Source organism: Cicer arietinum, chromosome 7, assembly GCF_000331145.2.
Source record: "Cicer arietinum cultivar CDC Frontier isolate Library 1 chromosome 7, Cicar.CDCFrontier_v2.0, whole genome shotgun sequence".
NCBI classification, from domain to species: Eukaryota; Viridiplantae; Streptophyta; class Magnoliopsida; order Fabales; family Fabaceae; genus Cicer; species Cicer arietinum.
In genome coordinates, this window is record NC_021166.2 from 54,590,225 (window position 1) to 54,601,666 (window position 11,442).

Genomic DNA, 11,442 nt, shown 5'->3' on the forward strand with positions numbered 1-11,442 from the left:
AAAAAATATATGACATTAAAATTAAATTTAGACAACAAATAATAATTAATTTAAATACGTAATAATTAATTTAATATACCTCGCCAAACCATAATCTAGCTGAAACATGATAACGGTATCGTGTAAGGACAGACAAATCATAAGGTCCTCCAGGATACCGTGTGAGCTCACCAGGTCCCTCAGGTCCATCATGTTCCTCCTCCATATGCTCTCCCTCATGAGCAGGTGCAGCCTCCTCCTGCTCATGTACATCCACCTGCTCGTGCACCATATGCTCATGTACCACATCTTCCTCATGCACTGTAGAATGCTCCCCCTGATCATTATGTCTCTCATCATCGTCTTCAATAATCATACGTCTTCTTCTCCTTGAAGCTGTCGGTCGAATCCTCTCTGGGGGATTCATCGGAGTCGATGTAGAAGTCTCAGTGTCCCGTGTAATTCGTATGATTTTGCCGTCTCTTTCTCGTGCACCCATTGAAAAATTAAAATATTAAAAGAATTAAATCACAATAAGTTATAAAATTATAATTAATTAAATTAAAAAAAAAATATACGTAACTTCCGGAAAACTTGATGCTCAAGTTCTCCGGTAACTACCGGAAATGTTGGCAATCAAGTTTTCCGGAACGCTTTTTGTACCAGATATGTTAAAAATAAGTTTTCCGGAACACTCTTCTGTACCGGAAAACTTCCTACAAGTTTTCCGGTACCGGAAAACTTTAAAACAACGTTTCTGGAATACAACCTCTGTACCGGAAAACTTGTTTCTCAACTTCTCTGGAAATTTTGAAAAAAAACTTACTCTCTGTTCCGGAAATGTGAAAGTGTGGAATAGTAATTTTGTGAGGTTTTATTATTTATACGAGGGCAAAATAGTCATTTCATTCTAAATTTGGGGGTATAGGTATAATAAGGAGGGTACAAGGGAAATTTTTCTTTATGTATTGCACCATCTAACTCTTGCTCTCACTGCTTTGCATAAGCTTGTAAAAAATATCACGAGGGAAATGTATTTTTGGTATATCATGTTCAATATTGACTTTGAAAAAGTGCACTTCATCAACCTGATAAGCTTTGGGGGCAACTCTTATGTGCTAGATATATTGATGGTATACATATTTTCCATTGTAACTAGACAAATTACAACTCTTATACTTGGAGATTCATTCTTAAAGTAGTGATTAATTCTGTCACTTTTGACCTGACCAACATCCGTAACTACTTAGAGCGAAAATATTAGCCAAACCTCCTCGTCGTGTCTCTTGGAAGTATCCTCCTTTAAATGTTTATAAATTGAATGTTGATGGAATTATCCACAATACTAGTGGTGAGTAACTCCTTGGTTGTTTAGATTATTGTAGTTTTCTATTATGAATATTTATTGTTGTGAATCTAACTATCAGTCCACGTTGCTACTTTCAAAGGAGCTTCCTCCATGGAGTTATCTATATGCCTCATTGGTATCTCACATCAAGAAATACATGTCCTATGATTGGCACTATGATTTTACCCCACTTTTGTGAAGGAAACTCTTGCACGAATTGACTTGTTAAACTCTCTTTAAGCTACTATCATCCTTTAGATTTGTCCTCTTCAACTTTGTGCAACTCTCTTTACTAACGCAATGCGATTTAATTTTCTCAAACTTTAATTTTTGTTGTGTTTTGTATTCCTTCTTATGAAATATTTTTTTTTTTTAAATTTTCACATTAGTGTAGTTTTTTTATCATCATATAAGATTTTCTACACATCACTTAAGTTATTATTACATCATCAATATTGAAGTTCAAATTAAAAGATAGACTAAATTTTAATAATAAGAAATCAGAATTGCATAAAAAATAGAAAAACTAAAATTACAAATTTATTAAAAAAAGAAGAAAAAAACTACATCTTAGTTTTTTTTATATAATATTTTTATGAGAATTTAGAAACCTTTCTTCTTTACGAAGGTGTGATTCATTCTAAAATTATCATGTATTGGTTATGGAGATTAATTAAATTGGACATACGAATTATTATATCATCGAAGGGGGTGTAGCTCATATGGTAGAGCGCTCGCTTCGCATGCGAGAGGCACGGGGTTCGATTCCCCGCACCTCCAATTAATATTTTAAGAATTCGATTTATTTTTCAACATACGTTTCAACCTATTCTGTGATGGAATCTGAGTCTGCGTAAAGAACAAAGTTTTATGAATCTTCACGGAATCCTACAACTTTGTTATCAATGGTAGCTGCACGAATTATAATTACATCTATTTATTTAATTTAATTATTAACATTAACAGTATCTCCGCACAAAGAAGGTAGAGTTTGTTCCTTTATATAACAAATGGCTGCTTCCTTCCACAAAAAGAACGAAAACAGACGAATAATTCATTATTATTAATTGACGAGATAGTAACAAGTTAAATACAATTGAATCACATCTGCAAAAATAATCATCCCCAAAGCATTAATCTGTTCTTGGGACAGTGAAAATTACTTCACTGGTTACTGTCAAAAAATTACACTATTCCTACTCTTCTTCAACATATAAAGAATTGAATCATGAATAAAAGAATCCCCACCCCAAAAAAAGAAAACAAATTCCCAGAACTAGCAGTGGTGGTCTTCTACTTATCCCATGCAACTGCTTCGATTTCTGATTGTGCACTTCTGTATAGCTCAAGCCTCTTTGCAAGTGAAGTTCGGCGCTGCATGACTGCTGGATCCTCATTCAGCAATGAAGCTAGTTGTTTCCCCTGCATAAACAATACACGTAGATCATGAAAAAAGAAAACTCGGCTTATTTAGACATCATCAGGGTTTTAAATAAAGATCTGCAACCACAATCTTGTAAGCCACATAACGAATTTCTATGTTGCCAAAACCACAATGTGGCCACAATTGAGACTACATTGCCCTGCATTTGACTGGGATCCTCTGTCATATCAAGAATTGCGATGCAATCACAATTGTTATTGCGACTGCTGTTTAAAACCCCAGTGACATCATGCCTAATATAATGTAATCTTCAAGGAAAACAAGTAAGAAAACTTACCTCCTTTTTCCCTAGCTCTGTGAAGAAATGATCCAGTAAGCTACGCTTAGCTTCACGCACTTGACAATAAACTACGGATTTGGGAATAGTATGCCTCAGAGTCCCACATACCATGTTCACATAGGACAAGACTGTGGTAGCTGTTACGTACAGCGGAATATTAGTATACGAAAAATGGGGAAAACAGATGTATTTCATGAATATCTGCTGTGTACTAATCACTGGAGAAAATCATCACTTTAGTTCTCAAACTGTAGGGCAGTTAGATGTTTAAGATTAATGAAATTCTAAAATACTATGAATCTTTAAAACTAAAAATGCTCTATCACATTAGCTCTTTCGGGATAATTTCAGCGACTAAATTGACTGAACCAAAAGAACTAATGTACAAAAAAAAACTTCAATTTCAAGACCTGCAATTTTAGGGACTAAAGCAATGATTTTCTCATGATATGTGGCTAATGGTCCCCTTTATCCTTAACTATTGGAATTATCAGGAACCTAGGAACAAAAGATTGCAAAGAAAATCAAATTTCCTATGCTGATTTTAAATTCCAGCTTCTTACCAATTCGACGAAGATAAGCATCATTATATCTGTCAAAAAGTGAGTGAGTTGGATTTCCACCCTTCTCTGCGTCTTGGGGAAGTTTGCGAAAAAATTCAACGGTCAAATAACCATATTCCATGTCTACCAACAGAAGGGTTGCTTTCTTACTTTCTTCTTTCATCCTCTCCAATGATTCAATAGCTGCATTTCCGAGTTCTACTTTCAAGGTGGGGTACTGCTTTAGTTCCTACAATCAGCACAAAACTGCAACCATTAAGACACTAGAAAAAAATATGCCAACTTCAATCTATAGGTTAAACATGAAGAGAATTATGTACTCAAAAGATAAAAACAATCAAATCAATATGCTACTTACAACTGTCTCACTCATAGACTTATGAATCAAATCCTTCAAAATTCCATGAACCTGAAACATTATAGAAGTAATGTATTAAGTGAATAACTGAACACAAAGAATGAAATTCATCTTCATTTTCTAAATATGACTTCAACTTTGCCTAAAATAAAGTAGGCCAGACTACTAAATTGTAGAGATGTTAACAAACATGTTTCTTTAAATCAAGGATTAATCTGAATTTTTTGTTAATACTCGTTTCAGAAAAGAAAGGATGAAGAAGTCGATCACAATTTCCTCTCATATAGTTTTCTGTAAACAAACATGTTTCCAAATTGCACTACACAACCAAGATTTTAAAAAAGGGTCCTCAGCCACTGTTATTGCCGCAACATCAGATATTTTGATGTATTAGTGACAGCATCACAACCGCAACTAAAGCCATATCAACTGTGTTAAATTGTTATTTTGCGCTATATCAATGGATGTGCTACAGCACTACTTTAACCTCAATTGCTATTTAAAACATTGCTCATAGCAAAAGTATATTGTTTTTTTGTATAAATATATACCGTATCAACAGCTGCTTCAGCAGGCCCTCTAATTGATACTAAGCAAGATTCAATAAGACGGCGGTATCCTTGCTCAGGAGCAATGAGATGAGGTTGATACCCGTCCGCTTCAGTTATTAGTTTCCTCACATTGTCCATTGATAGATGTTTGTCAAATTGCAGTCTTTTTAGCGCTGCTGGAAACTGATTATCAAAGACTTGATAAATTTTCTCACCGCCAGACCGTCTGTGGACATTCAATCATTTCAGAGGTTAAATTGGATCTGTCTGTTATGAAATAATTACATATTAATCCATTTTGTAGACTAAATAACAAGGGAAAAGGAACATACATGCCATCAAGACGATCTTTAAAAATCTGATCAAAAGTTCTACAGATTTCCATTATCATGTACAACTTGCCCTGCAAATGGAGAAAGAACATAAATTCTTCATTCACTTGTTAATGCAAAAGGTAGAAAGGGGAGGAGGGAAAAGTGGCTTACTCCAGTATCAGCAGCAATAGGTTTTCCAATTCGGTTCAACTCTGTCTCCAGTTCAATAATAGTCTTGTTAATAAGTGATTGAAGGCCTGGGATCCGAGACTTGATCACAGTTTCCAAATGCTGAAAATTTATGCATATATTTTACAAAATATAAAAGAGGAATATAATCAACTCAGCAATTTTGGAAAAAATAACTTGTTCCTCCGGAAATTTCAATTGAATTTCAAGTATTACTTTATGATCACAAATCAGCATACCTTAGATAGAACCTTTCCTAGATGCACAGAGCCCATTCTCGAAGCTAGATGTCTATATTCCGGGGTCTCAGCAAAATACTCGGTCTCTCTACGCCTAGCAGCAATCATATCAACATTTTTGTTAATATCAGCTTGGGAGCGATTAACAACACCAATCCAAGGAAAATTTAGCTTATATGATCTCCCTTCAAGCATCTAGAAAAGGAAACAGGAGCAAAGGAAAGATTAGGAAGAAGCCGGTTTATGAACTTGACTGATTTGGCCAAATAATTTAAGTTTAGATAAGTAAAATAAGTCAAATTAGGAAATCTGAAATCCAAAGTTTATGTTATTCGCAAGTTTCATCTCAATTGTAGAGACTGTAAAGGAAAAATATAAGCCAAAATATAACACTGTTACTAAGCAAGTGCAAGATATTTTATCCCCATATATTCCATTACTATATTCCATTCCACACAGTGTGTAGATATCAAATTATCCAACATAGGGAAAACTAAGTTTTTCAATCACCCAATGATATAAATCATTTGACAATTTTCTACCGTATAATTGTAATAATACTTGTATACTGATATCTTAGTCTTTACTTCATAGTTATTTATACTTCTCGGAATCTGCCAATTCGCTCTTCCCATGTCCAGAACTTTGTCGAAGGACACCAATTCAAGGGAAAAAAATCCTGAGGAAAACCTTTCACTGTAGTCTACAATTTTTGAATAGAGAGGGGGGAAATGCTTACATCAACTGCATCAGTACCCTTGTCCATAAGATCAATCTTTGTCAAAACTCCGAATGTCCTATCCCCTGAAAATAAAAAAATAATAATGTTCTCAAATAAGAGATCTTCTCCCATATAGTAATCTAATTATGCAGTCAATTGCTTGTATAATATTTTAAGTTGTCAGCTTATATAAGGGTGAAAGACTTGTCATATAATAAATAATATCAAGTCAATAACAAATGAACAGGCACAAAAGTGAGAAATTTTTAATAAAAAGACTGATGCTCAGTAAAGAAGTCAGCAGTACTATTATAACAATCAAAGCCTTTTCATACCGGGTGAGGTCAGCTGCATAGATTATTAGATTAAATGAAGCTATAATGTCCTATCATGAATAATGCTCAATGACAAACCATTTAAACATGACTCATGATAGAATATTATGGTGTCATTTGATCAACATTTCTAGACAACCTCACCGACTATATATCTCAAAATTCATCAACTAGTCTGACCACCTTTCTCGTATGTTATAACACTCCACCCAAATCATGACAAAATATGTACAATATCAGTCACATGCTTTGGTGTTCAACTAGGTTATATTTACCTCTTATAACTGATAGTTTGTACCTATATGATTCAAGTTTTCCAACATAAGAGACATAATCAATTAACAATGTAATTTTCTTTGCAGTAGATGTTATGAACCTGTGTTTTTATTTTTGACATCTTCTTTAGTTTCATCTTTAGCTATTTTATGAAATTAATACATCTTAATCATACCTTTAGGGTCTACTTCGCGGGAAATCTTAATTGCATCTGAGGTGGCAAGGTCTTGATTAGCAGGAGATATTGCCAAAATGATGCAATTTGGCTGCAATAAGTGAAAAATTGCAGAATTATTTTCAAAAACATGTCCACGAATGACTTAAATTGAATATGAAGTCTGATGAGCATTAAATTGAACTTTTAATTCAAATCTTGATCTTTAATTATTGTCTTTAACTTTTTTCACCTCATAACAAATACATGTTCCCATATGAATCAGAATCAATCCCTATGTGAATGCACATATTATCATTTAGTTTTATATAAGAATCATTTTACCTTTTCGATAAAGGCCCGAACCATATTTTCAATGTCTTGCACAATGCTATCTGGTTGACCCTCTGCAATATCAGGGAAAAATTATGCCATTAATATCCATATTTATATTACAACGGTGCTCATAAATTTAACTGACAAAGTAAAATGACAATCTTGGACTAAAAAACTCACCAACTGCGACTTTTGTAAGTCCAGGAAGATCAACCAGAGTCAAATTGACAACTGCCAAACAACAAATTCAATGCATGAAATGGATAACATTTATTTCTTAAACATAATTAAAAGGAGTACCAAGTAAAAGTAAGCTGTGTATAGCCAAGAGAAAAAACTACCAATATACTAGTACTGTCAATTTTAATTATTGAAAGTAACTCATGAACAACAGCCTAAGACTGTGGAAATGAAAGATAGCACTTTGTATTCAACACTACTTATAGAAAAGAGTGATGGTGGCACTTATCCATATATAAATTATTTGGGTTTCAAAATCACATTGTTCAATGCATTGGGTCCAACAGTAACAAAGGTACAACTGATTTATATTCATGAAGTGCTGAAATAGAAAAGAATTGTTATTGCATGTTTTCCATTCTGCAAGAAAAGAGTGATTGACAAAAGTATAATTATAATAGTCAATATGACAGCTATAAGAAACGACCAATCAACTGAAGAGTTCAAACTTAAAAATAATTCAATAATGCATGTTCTGAGTTCTCACAAACTTAAAAATATTTAATTGCTAATGTATATAGCTCACCATGAGGGGAGTAGATACTCAGATGAATTGGAACAGATGAAATACCCTTGGAGCGACCTGTTTCTCTATCCGTCTCATCAGCTATCTCCTGCCGAACAGCAGCTACAGAACAGGCAAAATTAGTAACTACTGGAGAAACCACATCAGTAAAGAAAATTAAAAAAAAATGCATGTATAGTAAACATTTCCGGTAGGCAATATTTTTTGTGAAAAAAATGTATAAATTTACTTGCTAGCTGCTCCCAAACTGATATTAAGTGAAATGTAAATAAAACCATAAGTGAGTGAAAGGCAATCTTTAATGTAAGAGAATACCAAAATCGGTGAATCTTTTCCTTGGAGCGTGCATAAATTCGGCATATTCCCTCCCTTCATCAATCTTATGAAGCTGCAAAACAAGAGGACGTCGAGTAACGATCCCTGCATAAAAAAGGGGTTAATTTAAGCAAAACTCATATCATGGAGAGTGAGATAACGGAGAAACAAACCAAACTGGTGTACATTAACATGACTAAGTACACACGCACACAAAATTACCAGATCCACGAGGTAAAAAATCCTTTCCAACAATACTCTCCAACACTGAAGATTTTCCAGAACTCTGCAAAATTAAAATTAACGGATAAATATATTCTGAATATGTTTATTAGAAAAAGAAAGATAAAAGGGAAAGACTAATGTCTAATGTAGCAAAATATCGTTGCAATCTTTAGTGAGACATTCAATCATGTTTCATCATCTTACCACATTATAATATCATTTCCACAAATCTGTTTATGTTGTGACTTGTGACAAATATAGTAAAATATGATTAAATACTAAATAGATATTTAAAATTTGTTTACCTTGAAAATGTACTTGCTAAACTCTAAAGAACTTGATTCATCTCACTACTTATTCATGTTGTTAAATTGTTATACAATAAAAAGCAATGAGAAAAAAGAAAATCAGTGGATTGATAAAATCCAAATACAAATAGATTTAACTATTTATTTACTAATTTCATATATAAATATTTCCGTAATAATTAATAAATTACAATTAAGTACCAAAGCAATTGGGATCATCAGGTAAAACAAGTAACATAAGAACATTGCATTGTAATATTTTGCAAAGAAATGTAAAATAAAATTATGAACAAGTATTTGATTACATGTTAACAGTAATAATTCATTCTAGATCGTGAAAGCTTTTAGATCAAGAGAGAGAGAGAGAGAGAGAGAGAGAGAGACCTGTCCTCCAACGACAGCGATGGAGGGAAGGGCATCCCAGAGAGTGGGCAAAGCGCTCTCTTCGCCATGATCGCCGAGTGCGGTGCATGCTCTTTGTATTTTGTTCACCAACTGTATCAGATTCTCCATTGTGTCAAAAACACTGAGTCGACTCGCTCACACGGTGCTTCTCAAATCTCAGAGAGAGAGAAGATGGAACAGAAGCAACGAAGAAGAAGAAGAAGAAGAAACTTTCCAAATGTTCGTTACAAAATTTCCCGAACTTTTTTCAGTTATACATCTATTGACTAAATTGCCCCTTGCTTCCTCTCCACACTTAACTGTAAACATTTTTGCTACTTTACATCTCATTTTCTCCGGTTACACCTCAACATTGATATAATAATTTAAATATAAAAAATGATCTTTTACTCATTTATGTTTCTAAAATACTTATTCTATCATTATTTTGGATTTTTTTATGATATCTTTTTTTAAAAAAAATCTTAAATACTCTACTTTAAAACTTATATTAAATATAAAAAAAAAAAATTAAGTTATATTAATAAGTTCAACGAAACACATTAAATGTAAAAAAATATTAAAAAAATCTATAAATTTCTAATTAACGATGTCCACGTAAATGTCTATTATTCTCACATTTATGAGGTCGTCAAACTCTTCCAAATAATATTTAATTTCATCGTCAATTTTCTCCGACAAGTCCACAATGCGAGATTTCGCTTAATGTTAGATAATATCAATGAGAAAGAATTATGAAATGACAGTGGAGATGATGAAACATACTTCAATAAATTATTTGATGATTTTGTCGACGACATTGATGTCGATGAATATCTAGAAGCGGAAGACCAATTTGTCCTACCTACATTTGATCTACCATTTCACCTAAAGAACATAAATTTTGAAAATGCAGAACAATTAACTGAATTTGATCACATGTTCTTAAACGAAGCACCACCAGTAGATGGAACTCTTGCAATTAGAATGAAGTTTCAAAATAAAGATGATTGTGTACATGTCATCAAACTTTACAATTTAAAACGATAACTGACTTTTGCAGTACAAAAATCAAATATGGAAAAGTATGTTATTAATTGTTTAAGTCCAATCTGTGTGTTTAAATGCAGAACTTCACAATGCAAAAAGAGTGACTTGTGGATGATTGATAAATTAAATGGGTCTTATACAAGCGCAAATTTCACATTGTCACAAGATCATCATAAGCTTAATTCTAACTTGCTATGTACAAGTGTAATGTAACTTTTGGGAATGGTCTCTTCAATCAAAGTGAAAGTCATTATTGCACAGGTTCGAACTTTGCACAACTACATAGTCAGTTATAGAATGGCATGGATAGCAAAAAAATATGGCTATCGAAAAAATTTATGGCAATTAGAATGAGTCTTACAATGAACTTCTACAGAGGTTGCTGGTTCTGCGAACATTTATTCCAAAAACCAAAATAGAAATAGAAACAAGGATGAGTCTTACAATGAACTTCTACAGGAAGATTAAGCGATTGAGGACCAAGGATGTTTCGTTGGTCAAGGTGATTTGGAACCCAATTACTGGAGATGCGACTTGGGAATTGGAGAGCAAGATGAGAGAACAACACCCAGAGCTATTTATCGACGCATAGTTTCGAGGACGAAACTAATTTTAGGGGGGGAGTAATGTAAGACCCATAATTTTAAAGTACACTTTATGTATTTTTTTATATTTTGGATTTTGACTCGGAGGCTTTTTAGCCAAAGTTAATAATATTTTGGAGTTTATAGGATCAAAAAGTTATTTTGACACCATTTAGAATTACTCGTCGGTAAATAAATTTAAATTAAGTGCGGTAAATCCTTTACGGAGAATTTAATGCGTTACAGTGAAATGGTAATTTAACAAATATCTAGATATTTTGAGATATTTGTTAAGTTATGTTTAATATATATATATCTATATGTTTGCTTGGAGAGAATAGAAAGAAAGGAAATTAGAAGGAAGGAAAAGGAAAAGAAAAGGTTATATAAAGGAAAGAAGGAAATAGAAAGGAAGGAAAAACAAAGAAAGGAAAAAGGAAGGAAAGAAAATTCCAATTTTCCATCTTCTTCCCCCGTGCCTCGCGAAAACCCATTTATTCTCCTTCTTGGTTTTGCTTTTTTTTTCGTTCCTTTTCTTCAAAACTAGTAACCCAAGGTTGGGTGAGTGTTAGAACAAAGGTTTCGCAACTCCACTCTTCCTCTTTGATCCGAAAACGAAGAAAAACGGTATTTGAGATTCAAACACAAACCCCTCCGTTTCTTCTAGATCCAAGCTTCATTTCGCGAAGAGTTAGAAGGGAAAGTTGCTCACTACCACGCCAC

At 33.3% G+C, this 11,442-nt stretch overlaps 1 protein-coding gene and 1 non-coding gene across 2 annotated transcripts; one reads left to right on the top strand and one right to left on the bottom strand.

Moving 5' to 3' along the window:
• The first annotated feature begins 2,034 nt into the window (after positions 1 to 2,034).
• Positions 2,035 to 2,107, top strand: TRNAA-CGC (transfer RNA alanine (anticodon CGC)). The gene has a single exon. It is a non-coding gene; the product is annotated as a tRNA-Ala (tRNA).
• A 264-nt stretch (positions 2,108 to 2,371) lies between these two features.
• Positions 2,372 to 9,427, bottom strand: LOC101495181 (dynamin-related protein 5A-like). The gene is made up of 16 exons (XM_004510614.4): positions 9,086 to 9,427; positions 8,391 to 8,454; positions 8,169 to 8,273; positions 7,854 to 7,955; positions 7,268 to 7,318; positions 7,097 to 7,158; positions 6,773 to 6,863; positions 6,005 to 6,069; positions 5,266 to 5,460; positions 5,009 to 5,128; positions 4,856 to 4,926; positions 4,524 to 4,749; positions 3,973 to 4,023; positions 3,615 to 3,843; positions 3,049 to 3,188; positions 2,372 to 2,749 (listed from the first exon to the last, which is right to left on the bottom strand). The coding sequence occupies exons 1-16, from the start codon at positions 9,212 to 9,214 to the stop codon at positions 2,621 to 2,623; spliced, it is 1,830 nt and encodes a 609-aa protein (XP_004510671.1). The 5' UTR covers positions 9,215 to 9,427; the 3' UTR covers positions 2,372 to 2,620.
• Positions 9,428 to 11,442: the final 2,015 nt, after the last annotated feature.

What these genes read in the sequence shown, in the direction of transcription:
- LOC101495181 (XM_004510614.4), bottom strand. Translation starts at nt 9,214, where the DNA reads ATGGAGAATCTGATACAGTTGGTGAACAAAATACAAAGAGCATGCACC. An exon ending in TTTTTTACCTCGTGGATCTG is followed by an intron (nt 8,274 to 8,390) that starts GTAATTTTGTGT and finishes TTTTTTATGCAG; the next exon opens with GGATCGTTACTCGACGTCCT. An exon ending in TAGGAAAGGTTCTATCTAAG is followed by an intron (nt 5,129 to 5,265) that starts GTATGCTGATTT and finishes ATAAATTTTCAG; the next exon opens with CATTTGGAAACTGTGATCAA.